Genomic DNA, 21,858 nt, shown 5'->3' on the forward strand with positions numbered 1-21,858 from the left:
TTGAAATCATAATTTTGCGCGTAGTATAACATTTCTCTCATACGTCGATGAAATAGATCTACTTCATAAATGCATAAAAAATATTATCACAGTAATTCCGTACTCTAGCACAACTGTAAGTTTTAAAAAATATTACGCGGTCCTTCTGGGTCGGCGGTCGTTAACCCGCATCGCTCGGTTCGTTCTTAGCCATGCCCGACGCCCGTGTCCATGCGTACCTATCGAATCTAACGTTCGCGCAATTTTTACCTAAAGCGTTGGGAAAACCTCGCCTTAATAAGCCGTTTGCTATTTCCTCCCACTGGTAAAGCAATGGTCTTAGCTAAGTCTAAGTCTGCTCTATAGGTCAGCCTTAGAGAGCTACAAGAATTTAGCATACTCCTTTAATATATACGTTTCGACCTCTGGTATTGCAGATGTACATAAGCGGTTGCCACCTCTTAAATAAAAAAAACTTCAAAATAATGTGCATTAACGTTTAGACTAATTTATTTTTTATACAATAGAGCTTTTACAATTTTTAAACTCAAATAGTTTTCATAAATATGTCTCTAAAAGCCAAATAGATTGGTTTAAATATCACAAAATAAACAATTTCCGCTACGCTTATAATACTGAAGCCCAGAAACAGACTGAACAGGCCACCGATGGCACCTGAAAAGAACACAAATATACAGTTAATTTAAAAAAGTATTTTAAAGTGAAGTTTTCTATTATGTGGATGTGTGTTCAGGTAAACTGGGCTCGAGGCAACTAAGAGGCAAAATATACCAGAGTAATTTGCATACAATTATAGCTATATACCTAAGAAAACTTTATTCTATTTAGTTCAAAACAACACAATGCTTATTACAAAATGAATTATTTACATAAACTTAATAATATTACTTATTTTTATTTTATTTTAATATTGCCAGCGCTTGGGTTTCCAGTAGCCTTGTTGAGGAGCGTACCTATATAGTTCTTTGTACATTCTCCGCGCTTCTGGGCCCCACATACCAAGTGTCTCGACACCAATCGGCACAAAGATGTAAATCTCACAGAGGCTGTCATATTTGCGACGTTTGCTGTCTTCGTCAGTCAAAGCAGCAGCCCCAGCACCCACTGAACTTGGACATGAGAAGGAACCAGCGCCCTAACTCGTGCCGACTACTATATGACACCTAAATTGTAAGCGTATTGTAAGGTTGCAGATTATAAACATGATTTGAAATAATTAATTTAAAAGTATTTTTGTTAATAATTTAGGATAAATAAAATTTGAAAACAAAATTTTATGAACGATGCGGGACTCGAACCCATGACTGGCCGGTGCTCTCCCAACTGAGTTAGCCGTTCAAGTGACGTATCGTCTTAAATTTTTTTATGCTTTGTTCAACTCTCAGGTTGTGGCTTCATGTAAATTCTACAGGATCTACTTTACAGTTGATTACTTGCTCAACCAAAATATTTGCATATTAGGAGATTGACTTGAGATGTCACTCTTGTAAATATAAACAATTTGTTATGTTTTTAAAGTGATATCCCTCACTTCTAGGATTAATACACAAATAAAATTTTAATACAAAATTTTATGAACAATGCGGGACTCGAACCCACGGCCTCTGGCGTTCCGTGCCAGTGCTCTCCCAACTGAGCTAACCGTTCGAGTGACGTATCGTCATAAAATCTTGTATGCTTTGTTTAACTCTCAGGTTGTGGAGGCCCGCATCGTTCATAAAATTCTCTTTTCAAATTTTATTTGTGTATTAATCCTAGAAGTGAGGGTTATCACTTTAAAAATATAACAAATTTACAATAAGTTTTGAACGCTGTCATAGTTGCTGTTGCTCGTATTTGTTCAATGTTTCAAATGAGTTTGACGTTTGACATTTGACAACCAATTACACGAAGAGAGTAAACTTCTTAGTGTCCGTCAGCAATATATTTATGGAATAATTTCAAGATTTCATGTAAAAAGTAATATTAATTCTAATGATAATAACAGAATAAACACATTTCGTACCCCAATCACTAAAACAGGCTTTGCTCAGTCACAGTATGAATTTAATTCGGCATACGCTTACAACTACTTCAGTAAATATAATAAAAATATAAGTAAAGTAAATAAATTCTGGTTAACATAATCTTTAAAATCATGGCTAATAGTATTAAAATACGAAGATACAGAAAATGTTCTTAAAATTAAAACTTAAAATTCAATTACTAACATTTATTTAATCTTGTGTACAATTTGACATACTAACAAATACTAAAAAAAAAAAAACACACACACACACATACACACACACACACACACACACACACTCACACACACACACTCACACACACACGCACACACTCACACACACACGCACTCATACACGCACACACACATACCTCTTTTTAGTGAGTTTGCTAATTATGTTTAATAATGGATAGCCTTTCGGAAGGACCTAGCCTCTGCAACTCAGGGTATCCTATCGCAGAGGGTAGGGCACAAAAACATTTTGTACCACATATTATTAGTTGAATAAAGGATTATTATTATTATTATTATTATTATTATTATTATTATTATTATTATTATTATTATTATTATTATTATTATTATTATTATTATTATTATTATTATTATTATAGCCTAACTGCATTCTAAGTTGAAGACAGAAGTGTACTAGTATGAAAGTATTAAGCTAGTTAGTAGTTTACCAGTTATATTGTGCAAACTACTTTAAAAAATACCGACATCAAAAACTGAAAAGTTTAAAATAACATAATAAAAAAATTTATTACACATCTTATGCATCCTTTACCTTTCATATTAACAAACTACTATAATTTATATGTGCTTTCTATTGATAAGTTTTAAATCTTTATAAGCTTTGATTTTATTTTTACTTCTTAGTGTCAGCTAATAATATTAAAATATAATCAACCTGAATGAAACTCCTTAAAAAATAGTACACAAAAAACAATTACATCATCCACGTAAACAAAAATTTTCATAAAAAATGTCCATAGAAAAACTACTGGGCCAATCTATGTAAAATGTTTAAGGGAAAATTGTATCTATTCCGCATCGAACTAAATACCCATCGAATTGAGAACCTCCTCCTACTTGAAGTCGGTAAAAAAGGTGTAAGCGTGTTAAATTACTAAATCATTTTACAGTATAATAGAAGAGATCAATCCCACTAATATTATAAATGTGAAAGTTTGTATGTCTGTATGTATGTTTGAACTTCTTTAACGCAAAATCTACTGAATAGATTTTGATGAAACTTTACAATAATATAGCTTACATACCAGAATAACAAATAGGCTATAATTTATAACTTATAGTGTGAATTATACAAAATATAAAAGAAGTGTGATTGTTACTAATGAATACAACTAGCGCCATCTCTTATCAACTAGCAAGCACAAGATCAATTCAATTTATATGGCATAACAACGTTTGCCGGGTCAGCTAGTATTTAATATTATTAACCTCGTCTTGATGAAGTTGTTCGTCTTAAATACATACCGTTTTTAGTTCTAAGGTATGAGTGGCGTAATGAGATGAGAACTCACCTCTTCTGAAGAAGGATCTGCACAAACCACTGACAATATGATTTTAGTTGTAACGCGTACCAAAAACCTTCTATATTTTGGTGTACCGCAATACGTCCCTGACATAGAAATCTAAATAAGAAGGTCTTGTTACTGAAGTATGAAGGTATCAATACACTTTATAAGGTTTTGCAGCTGTTTGTCTCCGTCTGAATTCTTTGTGCTGCATGTTTCCCGGTTTATATGCCTATAAAAACCTATCTCAATCAATTATTTTATAATTGCATGGGAAACAAAATTAAAAAATGTAGTTTTATATTCCTGAGTATTCGCGAGTTGTAAACGAATTTAATTAAGTGACTATTGTCATTACATATTTTTTTATTTGAAAAATGATTAATTATTTATATAATAACGACAGTACTGTAAATATATTATTCTTGTTTTGAACATTACATATTGCTTAAATCGTTTTAATCTAGTAATGGTATTTCTAAGCTTACGCAGGCCTACCGGGGATAAGCCTTAAAAGGATTTCGGACAGAAACCTATGGATTTTGTATTAATGAAGAAGGAAGCCGTTAGGTAGGCTGTCTAATATGTATCTAAGCAATTCTCTAATCTCACTGTAATAAGATATTTCATGCAAATTCGGAATAAATTTTCAAATTACTCAAGTATTTCGTGGCATTATTTCAACTTACTTCAAAAAGAGGGTAGTTGTAGTTAAAAATGCTCGTTATAGAACTCTAGTCACCTTGATAATTTATACGTCTAGATATAGCCTCTTGCTGCTAGACAACCGATGAAAACAGGGCAGGTTTATTACTTTAGCGTGCGTAACAAAATAAAGGTTAACTGGGTACCTTCAAAAAAAGCGCTTACGCCTTCCTTAAAGGCCGGCAACGCTACTGTAATTCCTCTGGCGTTACAAAAGAATGTGGGTGGCGGTGATCACTTAACACCAGGTGACCCCTACGCTCGTTTTTCCTCCTTTTCCATAAAAAAACTGTCAATCTATTTTTTTCCGACGTTTTCACAGCTGTCATAGTCTATCTAGATTCTAGACGTATAAATGATATAAGCTCAGTCATATAAGGGGTGGCATTATTTTTTGGTCGAAAGGGTATTCTTAAGTTATTCTAAGTTATAAGTTAAGTATTATATTATATTCTAAGTTAAGTTATAATAAAGTTGAATTAAAATGTGTATCTGACCCGCTTATCGTATATCGTGGGTCTCCCTCAAGGTTCAGCTTTAGGGCCTCTCTTATTCATAATATCACACTCATTCATAAGACGACCCGCTACACGACGCCGTCACAAGCAATGCCATTTTATTGAGCATAACGAACGATATACTATTATAATTACCAGCAAAGTAGTAATCGTCGTATTGGGCGTGACGGTGCTGTCCCAAGAACATGTCGTTGTAGAAATGTATGTTAAGGTTGGTTCTCTCTCCCCTGGAACTTGAAAATTTCAAGATAAGAATTTTATTACAAAAATTTTATTTACAAAAAAATTAAAACAAATGAACGATCTAAGATATGTTATACGTTTAGATGGACCGTGACAGCTGTGAATGCGTTGAAAAAAAGAGCGTCGAACTGTTAGCCTCTATTTTCAGCAACGCACTTAAACTAAATCATGTGACTGCCGTATTGCGAGTGTATGCATGCACACTAAAGCAATTAACCTGGCCGGTTGTCATGTTGCCTAACACCAAGAGGCTCCATTTAGACGCGTGTCTAGCAATCGTGGAGAATTTAGATGACGAGTGTTTAATTTGGTCAGTCCATCTTGTTACCGATCGACCGCGCACTCTTTTGCCTTCGGTGTTTCCAACCACAAATAATTTTTTCCTGGCTTTTGTCGCCTGTGCGCCACACAATGTGGCCAAAATACGGAAGAATACGTTGTCTGCATCAGTTGGACGAGCGAGTTTTTATTCGGAGCTAGCTCAGTTTGTGTGTGTGTTTTACCGTCCAAGGTATTCTCAGCATACGTCTCTAACACTACATCTCGAATGCATCAATCCGTTGTCTTTCTCGGCTCAAGATTGTCCAAGTTTCAAGGAAGATAGGGCTAGTGCTCGTAAATCCTACTAATATTATAAAAGCGAAAGTTTGTAAGAATGTATGGATGTAAGTTGGTTACTCTTTGACGCAAAAACTACATAATGGATTTTCATGAAACTTTACAATAATACAGCTTACATATCAGAATAATACATATAATTATTAATTAATTAGGCTATAATTTATAAAGGATATAGTGCGAATTATTCAAAATAATACGATAATTGTGTTTAAGTAGTAAAAACATCTGCAATCTGCGAGCTATTAGTGTTACGAATATACTTATAATGTATAATGGCAATGTTTATCTTAAAAAGTCCTACAAAAAAGCTCGCGGCAGTATATATATTGAACCATAAATACAATAAAAAAAAATCTAACGCACATTTGGTAGCAATAACTGAAATATTGAGCAAATATTTGAATTGATAACAACCGAGTGCGTGATATTATGTTGCTGCCCGGTGGCGGGAGAATGGGACGGGAGCGCAGGCGGTCGGAGGACTGTGGGCTGTATGTATGCTGACCAAAAATAATCGTTTTTTATAGGAGTATATTGCAGTAGCTACCTATAATTTTTGCATTACCATCAATCATCATATACATTCGTACCTATCTATCCTTACAAACTTACAGCGTTTAAATACCTATAAGTGAGATTGTCATAAAAATACTTTGTTCCAATTTACATACTATTTATTTATTTTATAACTCAGCCAATTATTTGGCAACCCGGTCCCCTGCTTCTATTGAGCAGGTTAGTAAGTCGATTAGCACTGCTTCTATTGAGCAGTGTAATAGCTTGTTGGACTCTGCTCCTATTGAGCAAAGTAATTATTTGATTAACACTGCTTCTATTGAGCAGTGTTATAGTTTAGTTTGGTTTGGAATATGTTCCAAATTATTTAAATTAGTCAATAAGACAATATGGAACTCCTCTAGCAATATAAATACACAATGTACAAGTAATAGTAAACATAATAATTGTAAAGTTATAAACCTGATGCACCAAAATATGCAAGGATTGTTAGGTAAAGAACTGGAACTGGAGTTACTAATGAACCATGAAAATATTGATATCTTATGTCTTACTGAACACTGGCTTAGAAAATATGAGCTCATTTTTAACTCCAGTGGTCATCGGGTGGCAAGTGTGTTTAGCAGAGAAAAGGCAACACGTGGCGGCTCTCTTATACTTATAAATACTAATATAGTTAATATAGTTGTTCGAACACTTATTACTGGAGAACGGCTAGACCGATTTTCATGATCATTGGAAGTAAAGATCTACTAAACCGATTTTTAAAATTCTGTTACCAATACTGAGCCCCTTATTGTGAGGGTCATAGGCTATATTTTACTAAAAATGAAAATAATTTTTCGTGTACTTAAAATAATTTATATGACAAAAGAACGTTTGCCCTGTCAGCTAGTATAACATACTTTTGGAATTCTTTCCGATCCATTTTATCATCCCTCCGCTGTTTACCCAGATCCGAATAGTACACCTGGCTGGAGTATAAGACGTCATTGCAGGAGGGATAGCACGATGACGAGGCCTGATGATGCTGTCTCTGTTCATCACTGTCTTTGTAATATGCGTAAATCAATAGTTGCTCAACCACCTCTGCAAAATATACACACGAATATTGTATAGTGTACGAGCGACCTTAAAGAAAAAAAAAGGATGATCCGACCAAACTTCACAGGATCATTCGCTGGACAAATCTAAAGTAATAGGGTAGTTGGTACTCACAAGAAACAATATATTAAATTATAAAATGCTTGATACATTAAAATAAATAGTAAATAAATCGAAATATAATAAATTGTTATTATTGGGTTCACGCGAAAATATTCGTGACAAATTGTCTGTTGTGACCATAGAGTTAGAATTTACTCGTTTATAGATGACATATGTGACTAATAGTCAACATTTAAAATACTAAGGAGCTAATGTCAAGCGTGGCTGACTGCTTACGACTTGTCAATGAAAATTGGTTCCAGTAACAATATATTCGCGTTGTGACACTAAAAAATGGACCAATTGGAGGCAAGGAGTATCAAGAGAGAAAAGTTGTTCAAAGTGGTCAGCTTATGCTGTAAATAACAGTTCAAAAACCTTCCACAATGTCGCTGGTGTAGCCACAGGGTATGATATGAAGTATCGTGAACGTAACAATTGTAAACGAATTGAAGTATGCCGAGTTAAAAAAAAATATTATTGTCGACTAAAGTAGTTAAATAGTGAAAGTTTCAACAACTTACGTTGTACAAAATAATGTAGTAAATATAACCTTAAAGAATTATTTTAGGGTAACGTGCACCTAGAGTGATTGGTATTATTTTATATTTGGCGCTTCTTTTAAGATTTACTCTGATGCTACTGTAGCGCCACCCTAGCCTAATACATTTTGACGGACAATTTTTTCATATACACAGATGATTCTCCTTGCCTCTACCGTTGTCCGAATGGATGCTTTAAATACTATCTAACTTGATACTATGTAGCCTATATGTTGTCCCGACCCCTTACTCTTATTCATGCACAATTATAATTAATTATAGTGAGAAGTTATTGTTTGCCCGGACATACAAACAAATAAATAGGTCTTCAACATTCTTGTGATTCCTCTCGTGTTACAACAGATTATGGGCTGCTGTAAACATGTACACATTTTTGTTTGAATAAATCATGTTCACAGATTTCTTAAAACAACTTACAAGGCGAAGTGAATATAAAACGTGGAAAAACACTAGTCATGTCTATGCTATACATGCGAGTTCGGTCCAGAAATTTTGAATATCACTTACAAAAGAGGGAGAAAAACTCATTAGTTCTCAAAAAACTTTTTCATACCTTTTACATTTTTGATGCAAAAAAAATCATCTTCGGTGGAACAAGTTGGTTCTAAAGCCGATGTCTCTGAAATGAAATGAAATTTATTTATTGCATCGAATACATTAAATTTATTGTAGTTTCTTCTATTCGGCTAATTTAAATTAACATGCAAAAAGTTCACTTAAAATTTAAAAAATCATTAAGAGTCCAGTAAATCGTTTCTGTGGTAAGTTTTTTATTTCTATAGGTAGATGAATAAATAATTTTATACACATTGCGTATTCATTCATTCATTCATTCATTCATAGTTACTATTAAGGTATAATGGTGTGCTGGGAACAGTGGGCATAAACCAGTCTATCCGGTAATCAGGTGGAACGAGGATTCAATTCAATGGCCCCTTTTAAATAAATGATTATTTTGATTTACAAATTTACACGCTTCAAATATTGGGCAATGTCAAAACATTTAACTTTTTAAATAAGTCTTTACATTAATAGGTTCGACCAACTCCACATATACAACGAATACATTTTTTTTTTTGAGCAACAAATACTTGATGTACTCCTGTGCCATTTCCCCAAATGAGATGACCGCGTATCTGAATATTGTCGCGACATATCTATGGTACGCCATTAAAGAAGCCATTTTCCTCAGTCTTCTAAGGACATACACAAATCTATAAATTTTAGAGCATACCATATCAATATGATCAGAGAAATACAACATAAAACTGTCAACATTTTCAATATTTATTTAAAAAAAGAATATATGTTGCAGACCTTAAATTTTAGTTAAATTTAATGAAAGTTTTGAAATCATATTTATTTTAATAACAACATATGTACATCTGTCTTGTGACGAATAATGAGATTTTTCTAATTTAAGAATATATAGGGTTATTGGTAATTGGACGAATTCCCGTAAAGAGGTGATAGAGGTGAGAGAGATTTGTGGTACTTTTAACGCTCATATGCATAATGAAAAAGTGGACCATTTTTAGTTATCATGTTTTTAGCGTTTTTCAAAATAAGCCAAAAATCCAACATCAATACCTTGTATAAAAACAGTAATAATTTTTGTACCAAAAGAAATTGTACTTTAAATTATTCTAGATTCTAGAACGTTGCATATTAAAAAAAAATCAGAATAATCTACAGAACTTAGTGCCCATATAGTTCTCAATTGTCAGCAAAGTCGCCAATCACGCATAGTTTTAATTTCGAGCTTGGCATCCGTTTTCATAATAATGTCTTAGATTATCATGCGCCCTGTGCTGTGTGCCCGGGGCATATAAAGAATAGGGAAGTCGCAGATCCAAGGGTGTATAAGAGGCGAGTTAGGGCATTTACGAGTGGGAGGCCCTTTGCAAAAGACGCCGGCTAGATTATGGGTACCTCAACTGCGCTTTTTTCTGCCGTGAAGCAATATTGTGTAAGTATTATTGTGTTTCGGTCTGAAGGGCACCGTAGCTAGTGAAATTACTGGGCAAATGAAACTTAATATCTTATGTCTCAAGGTGACGAGCGCAAATGTAGTGCCGCTCAGAATTTTTGGGTTTTTCAAGAATACTGAGCGGCACTGCATTGTAAAGAGCAGGGCATACCAATTACCATCAGTTAACCGTCCTGCTCGTCTCTTCCCTTATTGTCATTTAAAAAAAAATCTTACTCGGCCAATTGTACATCACACATTTGCATTTCTCCATTGTCTCCCGCATCAGCAGGTCTTGTTGACAGTTGCTGTCCGTGTAGAACTCGAAGTATTGCAGTTTCCTCTCATTCTGAAAGAAGCACTGCCTCAGATCTGGCAGGAGCGCGCGTAAGGAAGCGTCTGTTTTGTAAGTGGTAGGAGTAACTTCAATGGTCGTCATCTTATCCATGGGTAGTCGGAGGATTGTGGTGCTGTAGACGTGATCAGTTGGTGATCTTATGAGGATCTGTGGAAGATTTAATGTGTACAGATTTTTTTTAAATATTATTTGTATTTAATATGTCTTAAGATCGAATTTTGTACAGACGACGCCATTTTGTAGTTTGGATACGAAACAGAATTCTATTAGAAGATTTTATGAATTTTGAGGGAAGTTTTGATTACTGAAAACATTATTTGCGAATTTTTTTAATATTTGTTTTTATAAAAGATAAATAATTAAGCTTGATAGATAGCCAAAATTCGAATATTATATATTAACTAGCTATGAATACCCGCTTCGCTGGGTCATTTTTAATTGTATACTTATTTGTTAATGTTAATAATCTATCACTACTTACTTCACAATTTTTTCACATAAAAGACACATTTTCTTTTTTCTTATTAATTTATTGATCTTACTTATTTTTACATTAAAATCTTACGACTAAGTAGACATTAATATCTTTTATCATCTAACATTAACTGATATCCTAAACATTTTTATTGAAATACATTCTTATATACTACATTTACAGTTTTGCATTCTGGTGCATAAACAAATAAATTTTCTTTCTGTCCTACGCGTGAAAAAGCTACATAGAGTTGACCATGTGAAAAACAGGATTCTTTTAAATTAACTCCACAAAATCGGAACGTCTGACCTTGCGCCTTATTGATAGTCATACTGTAAGCTAATCGTACAGGAAATTGTAACCGTTTAAAATAGAATGGTAAATCATTCGAAATTATTGGAATTCTTGGTATAAAAACCAAGTTTCCTTTTTCTTTGCCAGTGAGAACTTCTGCCTCAATGATGTTGTTCAAAATTTGTTTTACGCATAATCTTGTACCATTGCACAATTTTCGCGTATTAAGATTTCGCATTAATATGACTGGCGATCCAATTTTTAGCTTTAATTCATGAGAAGGCATACCAGGTGGGTTTAATGAATTTAAAAATTCCGTTGGAAAGTTTAAACTTTCATCTTGATTCATCATTGTATCTATTGATTTATAGATTTTTTCCTCTCCCGGTATCATTTCCTGTATTTTTTCATTTATTCGTTTTACTGCATCATTTTTTGTAACAAAATTGTTCGCTCAGACAACCATGTTTTATTTAAATAATTTTGTTGTATGGATGGATAAATTTTGTCTATATGGTGTTCTTCGGTGTCTACCACATGACATATCTCTTCAGTTAAAATTATTTTACCAGACTGTGGATCTAGTGGGTAGGTGCCATTCCCAAAATCAAAAGATTGTCGGCAAACTCTTGTGCTTTTGGATCTCCAGTAATTAACGCTCGCATATTTTCTGTCAGTGATAACTTTTCAACATTGTTCCAAAAAATTTATCGCTTTAAACATGCATTTATTTCGTCAGCTGGTGTTGATTTTGGAATAACTGGTAACGTTTGTCTAAAATCCCCTGATAGTAGCAATAAAGCATCTCCCATTAGTTTTGTATTTTTCCGAAGATCCTGTAATGTTCTATCCAGCGCTTCCAGTGATTTTCGATGAGCCATCGTGCACTCATCCCATGTTATAAGTTTGCATCTTATTAAAATTTGGCCACGTACAGAAAATTTTGTGATATTACAGACTGGGAATTCTTGTTCAGCTACATTTAATGGCAAATTTAGTGCAGAATGTGCCGTTTTTCCACCTTCCATTAATGTCGCGGCAATTCCAGAGGATGCCAATGCTAATGCTATTTCATTTTTCACCCGAATTGTAGCTAGGACCAAATTAATGAGGAAAGTTTTTCCAGTACCTCCGGGTGCATCTAAAAAGATTATTCCTCCTGCATTCGTCTCAATACGATTTATTATATTGTTTGTGTTACATACTATTCGTTGTGTTCGTGTTAATTTTGGTTCATTTTCTTCAATGTAACGTTGCAATTCATCTTTATTATAATTAAGTTCTTTTGATAATTCAGAATTAGTCACGCTTAATTCGTTTCTTTTAGGAGATTGCACTCCGAGAGTAACTAAAGTTTGATTACATATTGCGAAACATCGATCTTCTAAAATTATCAAAGCTTCATTATAAATATTATCGTTGAATGTAATATTCATATCTTGATTTTCTCTACGTAGTCTTGCTAGAATATCATCACTCATACTATCACGATATTTCAGCCATAGTCTATTCGGATTTGAATTATAGCAAAGATGTTAGAATTATAGCAAAGAGTTCTCGCAGTTGATTCGCTGTTGCTGTTTCTGCTGCCTCTTTCATTGCCTGCTCCCATTGATTATCATTTTCTAATAAACCACGACGCTGGCATGCTTCACGATACGTTTCGCAAATGTAACCATCTACTGTTCGAAGATCTTCAAAAGAAGTTGGTCCACGTACTTCATGAAGTAGTAGACGTAAATAGAAACATTCAGCATTCTTTGGATGTACCGTATATACTCGACCAATAGCTTTATCTTTAAAGACACCTTTAAATCCTTCAACCGAAACTCCTTTCTTTCGTCGATTAAATACTTTTCGCGATGAGTCCCATGTGTAATAACTGGGAACATCTCCATAAAGAAGAGTTCTAGCAAACAGATCACTTCGACACAATTCGAAAAATGCAGTTAACGTAGTATTAACAGGTTGGTTTGCAACTTTTTGTGCTGTTTGATTAGTAAAATATACCCGTTGCCCATTCTCAAGGTGAACTGCTAAGTGAAAAACAGCTGGATCCCTGCCATGAATCGGAAACCCCAATATACGCCAAGCTGCCTCATTACTATTTATATATCGTCCCATTTGATAACTTAAAATTTCATCATATCTATTTTCATTTGTAATTTCAAAGACAGCCATATCACTTCCTTTGCTAATATAGTTACACACATATTTAATTGACTGAACTGAACTGCAATATTCTACATTTATATGTGCATTAAACATTTTCGATAATAACGGATTATAAGGGACAACCCATCGATTATCAATTTCGATTTCTTCACCCCGTACTCTAATTTTTGCTGTAAATCCTCCTTCACTCGGTGGTCGACGTCGGTATTGCGGATATCCATCATCTCCCGTTTGCGTCTCACTCAAAAATGATCTTGGATATCGTTTTGAGCATTTATTATCTTTTATACAGGGTGATTGCATATTAAGTGCCCCGCAAGGTCCATGTATCATTTGTTTCACGATTATTTCATATAGAACAGGATCTTCAACCGGATTTGGGAATTCTGCTTTAATAACGTCATCGATTTGATTTGAGTGAATTTTTTCTTTCAGCCAAATTAAATTGTGTGAGTGTGGCAACCCTCTCTTTTGCCACTCAATAGAGAACATCCAGCTATTAACATTTCCGAAAATACAGCTCTTCACAATTGCATTAATGAATTTTACTTGTTTCTGTTTAAACACGCGCGCAATTAAATCATGTCTGTCATGTGACTTTTGTCCAAATTGTAACTCATCTTTAATTTCCTTCCATGACGAATTGCACGTAAACGTTATGAATAAGTCAGGACGACCATATTTTCTGACATACGCCATTGCGTCTTGTGCATATTGAAGCATATGCCTAGGGCTACCAATGAATGTAGAAGGCAAAATTACTAATCGTCCCAAATTTTCAACATCCCCATCATTGGCTACCGCATCTCGTAAGTGAATATATTCATCCGTTCGTAATTTATTTTGATTTAGACGAATAAGTAACAATCTTTCTGCTTCTATTTTTGCTTGCATATCAACAATAAACTGTAAAAACAATTTCCGACAATTGAGTATATGATTGTATTTATTCACTCTCTCCATTATCCGATATGCGTAAAATTCCTTGGAAGAAACTTTTTTGTTTGTAGGGCTATTTGTTTGTGGATCAACATGCTGAATATTAAAATGGTAACCGTCTTCACCATGACAAAATATTAGTGGATACTGTAAGGCGTCATACATGTGATGAGTTTCAGCGATGCGTTCCAACTTATTACTTCTTCGTTGTACCACAATATCCCTATAACTACTTTCACTGTCCACCATAACTACGGCTATTTCATTTACTTGAGGTGCATTAAATCGTCTTTCGTGTTCGCCAATTGGCTTTTTATCTGCCCGAATTATTATTTTATAATTATCCGAAACCATTTTTTCCATCGCAGTCTTAAATATCTTTATCAACTCATTATTTTCATGTAGAAAGCGCTGTAAATGAAGAATTATATCTCGACGCAATTCTGTAAAATTTGAAAGCCTTTGATCCAGTTTGTCTTCTTCATTTCCTACAAAGTAAATTTGTAAAAACTTCGGAGTATTATTTGGGAGTGACAATAATGATCCAATTTTATGATATACTTGTCCCGTATTTTAAATACTGGATTAAATCCTTTTTCTTCAATTACTGCAGTTGCTCCAAATGAAGTCATTTGAAAGCATGCATTGTAATTTCTAATTTGTTGTAAGAATTCTTTAGAATTTTGTGTTTCTCCTTTCATATATTCTAGAAATTCCGGTGGCAGTGATTTTAACTCTGGTAATTTAATTTTGCCACTTGAACAGCATATACTTTGCGTTTCTCCTTTGAATTTTTTAGCTTCACAAAATTTGCATACTTCATTCATTCTTCCGATCACTATACTTAAATGTTCAAAATAATTTCTAGTAGGATTATAATGAAACGCCTCTTGTTCAAGACTGTATTTTTCCCGACGTTTTTGACGAACAGAATATACAGTTGTTTTAGAAACTTGAGCCTCCATTTGTTCATTTAGTCGAAGATCACGCATTCTTATTGCATTTTGTATTCTTCTATCATCTGCCTGTTCATTTGTCTTTCTTTTTCTTTGGAATCTTTTTCTGATTCGGTCCGTTTCTTTAGAATCATTAAGCTGCTCTTCAGTCTGATTATTTCGACTTTGATGATAATTTTCTCGAAGTAATGTGAGACGTTGTTCTCTTTCGTCTGTTTCATTTCTCCGTGACATTTTTTGCCTTTTCGATACAATTCGAGAACGTGAGAATACGCATTTACGTTTCGGCATCGTTAGTAATATTTTAATTTTTTTTTTTCACCTTTTTCACACTGCACTAAAATAAAAAAATTAAAAAAAAAAGAAACAATATTGTGTATTACACTGCACGTTAAAACTTTTGATTCTTCACTTTAAAAAACACTATACGCTGTTATTTATGATTATTTAATTTTTAATATTTATTTTTTCGTTATACAATTCTTATAAAAAAACGACTGAAGCACGGGTTTGACATTTCGGCTCATATAGTCGCAAAAATTATCCCCACTACCGACCAAATTTTCCGGATTGTTCTAATAATTTCGACTTTTAAGTATCTCAAGAAATTTTAAAAGTTTCTAGAACGATCCAGCATATTTCTAATCTATCAAAAAGTTGAGATACATTTTGGAGCTTTCTAGATCATTGGAGGAATTTCCAGAACATTCTATATTGATCAGAAAATTAGTCTAAAACATTCTGGAATATTCTAGATCATTCTAGAAATTAGTAGGTGATTCTAGAATTTTTTCGAACATTTCAAATATATTTGATCAATCAGAGCCTTGGAATACATTCCAAAGATATCCAAATTATTCTTGGATGTTCTAGATTATTCGATAAATTTCTAGATCATTCTAGAATTTTCTAGATCATTCTAGAACATTTTCGATCGATTAGAATCTAAATGTAGATTTTAGAACTTCCCATATAATTTTAGAACTTCCCAGATCATTTTGGAATTTTCTAGATCATTCTAGAATTTTCTAGATCATTCTAGAACATTTTCGATCGATTAGAATCTAAATGTAGATTTTAGAACTTCCCAGATCATTTTAGAATTTTCTAGAACATTCTTATTTAATCAGAATCTAAACGTAGATTTTAGAACTCCCTACATCATTCCAGAATTTCCCAGATCATTCTAAACATTTCTGGATCTTTCTAGAATTTTCTAGAACATTCTCATTCGATCAGAATCTAAACGTCGATTTTAGAACTTCCCATATCATTTTAGAACTTCCCAGATCATTTTGGAATTTTCTAGATCATTCTAGAATTTTCTAGATCATTCTAGAATTTTCTAGAACATTTTCGATCGATCAGAACATTGGTTTGGTATACATATTAAAGCTTTCTAGAACATTCCAGAAATTTCCTGAACAATCCAGACCATTTTAGATCAAGTTAACATCTTTCAACCCCCGTATCTTTTACACCCTTATAATTATCGACTTGCAACCACCATAGTGCACAATGGGAACCTTGTACCTATTGCCACATACAAACACTTTTGGTCTGCGATGCGTAGTTTTGGCTGCAAGGTGAAATATAGGGACACACATCTCCAATTTTATATATATAATAGATTAATAATTTTAAACCATGATGTCGCATTTCAATTTATTTAAATTTTATATTAATTTCAGTTGTAACTCGTCTGTGAGTCCAACTCACACCTAACGGTCTGCCCACTGCACCAAAAATAGCATCTCGACACGGACTTCCATGTGGGAGTCACCTTTGCACAGGATGCCAGCTAGATTATAGGTACCACAACGGCGCCTATTGTTGCCGTGAAGCAGTAATGTGTAAACATTACTGTGTTTCGGTCTGAAGGTCGCTGTAGCTAGTGAAATTACTGGGCAAATGGGACTTAACATCTTATGTCTATGTTGACAAGCGCAGTTGTAGTGCCACACAACATTTTTGAGTTTTTCAAGAATCCAGAGCGGCACTGCATTGTAATGAGCAGGGCGTATCAATTAATGAACGTCCTGCTCGTCTCGTCCCTTATTATCATAAAAAAATAACATTTGTTGCATTCTTTGACTCCACTTATCTATTTTATCCGCTCTAACCAATGGCGTCAATAAACAAGACTTCATCGTCGATTCTTCAGTATTTTCTAATCTATACGCCATTAATTTCACAGTCTTGCATTTTATCCTTCTACATAATAGAAATACGCACTGGCGTTTTTGATTTTTTGACATCTCCTGCCAAATTTATTGCCGGTCTGCATCAGTAGTATATTAATATAATAATAATATTGACACACTTTTTACACAAATTATCTTGCCCCAAGTTAAGCATATATAGCCTGTGTTATGGGTTACAACAAGACAATGATATATTTAATACAATATACTTACTTAAACATACATAAATTCATATAAACATACATAAATACATTTAAACATCCATGACTCTGAAACAAACATCGATATTCATTATATAAATGCTTGCACCTACCGGGATTCGAACCCGGGACCTCTAGCTTCGCTAACCACTCGGCTATACAGGTCGTCATATTAAATTAATAGTGATTAAAATATCTTCACGTTAATAAGTGATAAAACTTTTTATGAAGATAATATTATGTGTCCTTATTTTGATCATTAAGAATACATTACCAGCTTTAGTTACCAATCACTTACAATGCACACATTCACATTTCACACCGAAACAAACAATCAGATTTTGGTGTTGCTCGAAGATTTCCATTGCTTATCTACTTACTAATAATATATCTATGGTTTTATGTTTGTTTTACGGCCGTTTTCAAGAACCTATCTATCTTTAGTTTAACTTACTAGAGATAGACAAATCTACCCTTTAACGCGTAAGCGTATAATGTAAGTAATTACATTTCAATAACCTATTGACAGATAGCATTGGACTATAACTATATTGGACAAGATCTTGTCATTAAACGGTGACAGCAATGTATCCGTAAGTTAAACTAAGGGTAGATATATCGAAAGCAGCCGTAGGAGAATTGTTAGTTATCTAAGTTAGTTAAGATCTGATTAAAGGCTGTTATTATTATAATTTAACCGATGGCGTCGGTTTAAAAATAGGCCAGAAATGATTATTGCACTCTTAAAAAAATAATTTCAAGTTCAAAAAATAAATTATTATCAAAATTATTAATGTAGGCATAATTCTAAGGTGAATGAATTTCATTAGAAAATACTTTACTCTAAAATATCATTTGCATCAAAAAAAATATTCTGGGTCTTTGCATATACCGTATTATTGACTCCGTGCATGGCATGCGATCGTGTTGTCATACATTTCAATACAAATATTAATCTTTTGCCTGACACGATCCTAGCACGGTCATATTATGTTACGTTGATGTGGGTAGACGCCTTAATCACGAGTCATCAAGTAATATTATTAATAAACAAATTAGTCTTACATTGAAACCCATGAAGTGACCATCGCAATCATATTGGTGATCACTTGTGTTCAAGTATAGTTCCATGCTCACACCATTGGCTTCCCCTGACGCCATCACTCTGTATGGAATCATTCCAGCTACTGGTGGAAATACTTTGGGGTATCCTTCATCTAAACTCCATTCTGTAGTAGTAGTGGATGTTTTGTTGTCGTTGAAGGTCTTCTGCCATTCTAAAGTATTGTTTGTCCTAAATAAAATCTTTAATTAGGAATATATTTTGTTATAATATAATATACTAGCTGACCCAGCAAACGTTTTATTGCCGATATTAAAATCGCGGTAGAAAAGTAACTGTTGATCGTAGATGGGTGAAAATTTGAAGTTGTATGTATTTTTTAATGTTGACTCATAATCAAACAAATTTAAAAAAAAAAGTCAAAAAAATTAAAAAAAAAATCGTGGGGACCACCCTTATTATTTAGGGGGATGAAAAATTCAAGAAGCGGTTTTCAAGAAGCTTTCTTCCTCGTACCACAAAGCTGTGGAATGAGCTTCCTTGTGCGGTGTTTCCAAGTTGATACAACATGGGTACCTTCAAAAAAAGCGCGCACACCTTCCTTAAAGGCCGGCAACGCTCGTGTGATTCCTCTGGTATTGCAAGAGAATGCCGGTGGTCACTTAACACCAGGTACCAGGACCCGTACGCTCGTTCGTCTTCCTATTCCATAAAAAAAAATTAACATTAAGACAAAATTTATTTTTGATGAGGTAATATCTACGCCTGGGAAAGACGTTATAATCTAATATATAAAATTCTCGTGTCATGGTGTTCAACTTTGAACTCCGCCGAAACGGCTTGACCGATTCTCATGAAATTTTGAGTGCATATTGGGTAGGTCTGAGAATCGGACAACATCCATTTTTCATCGCCCTAAATGTTAGGGGTGGTCAACGCCAATTTTTTTTTAATTTTTTCGACATTTATTTGAAATTTGTTTGATTATGAGTCAGCATTAAACATACAACTTCAAATTTTCACCCATCTACCATCAACAGTTACTTTTGTATCGCGATTTTAATATCGGCAATACAACGTTTGCTGGGTCAGCTAGTATCAGTATAAATTTACTCATAATGTTGTTATAACACGAAATCAAATTATTATTTTTTCACTTAATAAAAATACAGTGTTTATGCAAGTGGGTGCAGTGTTGGTATGTCTTCTGATAATACTCACATTCCTCCAAGTGGCAAGTTGTTGAAGGCATAACAAAGGCCATATTCTGTGAGTACAGGCTTAAAGAACTTCTCACAACAGTCTACGGAATGCCATTCGGTGTTAAGAGCCGGCCGCCAGTGGCAAAACTTTACCATTTCTTCACATTTGGGGGAACCCTAGAAACAATGATATATAATTTATAATTAAATCTGTAACTAAAATTTATGAACGATGCGGGACTCGAACCCAATACCTCTCGAATTCCGCGACGTTCGAGAGACGTATGGTTCGTAAATCTTGGCTTATTAGGAAATTAACTTGGAATGTCGCTCTTTCAAATATAAACAAATTCGAGTCCCGCACCGTTCATAAATTTTGGCTACAAATTCAATTTTATTAATCACAGAAGTTAGGTATATCACTTTAAAAATAACAAATTCCTTATATTATAATTTATATTTGTACTGTACATATAATTTATTCAAGTACCGCCAAAAGTGGAACGAAATAGAACAGACCCACAGCGTTGGTGGATACGTGAATGATGAAAACGAAAGAACAGTAAGATCTTAATTGGAGAATCTTCTAGAAGAAAACAAGCCCACCGTGTCACATGCAGAACTTAATATGGTGGGAGCATCGCCCTGGAAGAACATTGCAAATGCTGTTAGTTTTAAAGCGAAACTTTTATTAGATCGCCTCATATTTTTTTGCCCATCTATCGCATGTCGCATTAAGGCGAAGAGTAAGCAAAAACACGCAAACATGCTGTTTTTAGACAAGTTTTGTGGTGAAAGTATAGCATTTCGAGCTATGAACACTACTTAATCCTGTTACACATATCCTTAAGTCTTCTTTGTAGGTTGCTCATGCTTGCTGTTGGTTATAGTTAACACTGCCGAGCCTTTTTGAACTACCACTTTTCTTTGAAGTTAAACAAGTTTTTTGGCATGGTGTGACGCATTTTTTTGGTACTTCTCTCAGAAAAGTTATTCTTATAGCTTGTACTTTTTTGTGTAGGTTCATTTATTCAGATTAGTAGTGAATAACGAGGATTGTAAGCATATAAACTGTTTTCCACGCAAGCATTTTGAAAATATTGGCTTTGTTACATAGATGGCGAGCTGGCAGCAGTGAACTCATATCGCTCAAGGTCGCTGGCATTTAGTATCGCCTTAAAATCGGCGATCGATACTACAACTTCAGTTGTATAATTAATTTCAACTGCAACAATTGGTTATTCTTTTAATGAACTTTACGTCACTTGAACGGTTGGCTCAGTGGAAGAGCGCTCGCACGGAACGCAAGAAGTCGCGGGTTAGGGTCGTGGCTCATAAATTTTGTTTTCAAATTAATTTATGTAATTAATCCCAGAAGTGAGGGTTATCACTTTAAAAAAAATACAAATTGTTTAAATATTATATTGTATCAAAATATGTATTGTATAAAAATGTCACTGTCATGCACCCATAGTACATACAGTTCTTACCTTTACGATAAATTCTAACATCAACTTGCTTTCCCCTTCTGTCATTCTGGAGGGCGTTGCGAATTGTTCTGGCAACATATGGGGACAAACAAGAGACGCGAAGAATTTCTGTAAGCTGAAATATAAGCAATATTAAAATAGCAGTGGTTTGAGAAACTAAAGCACAGTTGTATCGAATTGAAAACGCAATAAAAATAAAAATCCGGATAAGTGTGTATCGCACTCGCTACTGAGGGTTCCGAACCGTAGTCTGTAGTAGGTACCTACCTACCTTTCTGCCAGTGAAGCCCTTTCATACGATACCCCACATGACATGGTTAACTTAATTCAAAATTTGAACCGACGATCTTTGCATCAAGACTACTGACAAGAATACTGGCAGCATTACCGCGAAGGATAGCTAGGTTGATCCGTTGACCGAAATAGCTGCCAGCACTTGGGTTGCAAGTAGCCTTGAGGCGCGAAGATAGTACTTTGTACATTTTCCGAGCCTCTGGTGCCCTCGTGGGGCCCCAAGGGCCAAGTGTCTCGACACCAAACGGCACAAAGATGTAAGACTCATTGAGACCGTCATATTTGCGACGTTAGCTGTCTTCGGCAGTCGTAGCAGCT

General features: G+C 34.3%; 1 protein-coding gene across 1 annotated transcript; it reads right to left on the minus strand.

Moving 5' to 3' along the window:
* Positions 1 to 526: 526 nt before the first annotated feature.
* LOC126978061 (pickpocket protein 28-like) lies at positions 527 to 21,291 on the minus strand. Its single transcript, XM_050826772.1, has 8 exons — positions 21,247 to 21,291; positions 19,776 to 19,933; positions 18,557 to 18,785; positions 10,128 to 10,395; positions 8,475 to 8,540; positions 7,058 to 7,241; positions 4,908 to 4,999; positions 527 to 654 (listed from the first exon to the last, which is right to left on the minus strand). Exons 1-8 carry the CDS (start codon positions 21,289 to 21,291, stop codon positions 527 to 529), a joined length of 1,170 nt encoding a protein of 389 aa, XP_050682729.1.
* Between the last annotated feature and the right edge of the window lie 567 nt (positions 21,292 to 21,858).

Source organism: Leptidea sinapis, chromosome 47 (genome assembly GCF_905404315.1).
Source record: "Leptidea sinapis chromosome 47, ilLepSina1.1, whole genome shotgun sequence".
In the NCBI taxonomy this organism is placed as follows: domain Eukaryota; kingdom Metazoa; phylum Arthropoda; class Insecta; order Lepidoptera; family Pieridae; genus Leptidea; species Leptidea sinapis.

Excerpts from the sequence above, each read along its gene's own strand:
- LOC126978061 (XM_050826772.1), bottom strand. The coding sequence starts at position 21,291 with ATGACAGAAGGGGAAAGCAAGTTGATGTTAGAATTTATCGTAAAG. Across the intron at positions 19,934-21,246 it reads TGTTAGAATTTATCGTAAAG|GGTTCCCCCAAATGTGAAGA; the intron begins GTAAGAACTGTA and ends CATTGTTTCTAG. Across the intron at positions 655-4,907 it reads CGACGATTACTACTTTGCTG|GTGCCATCGGTGGCCTGTTC; the intron begins GTAATTATAATA and ends TGTTCTTTTCAG.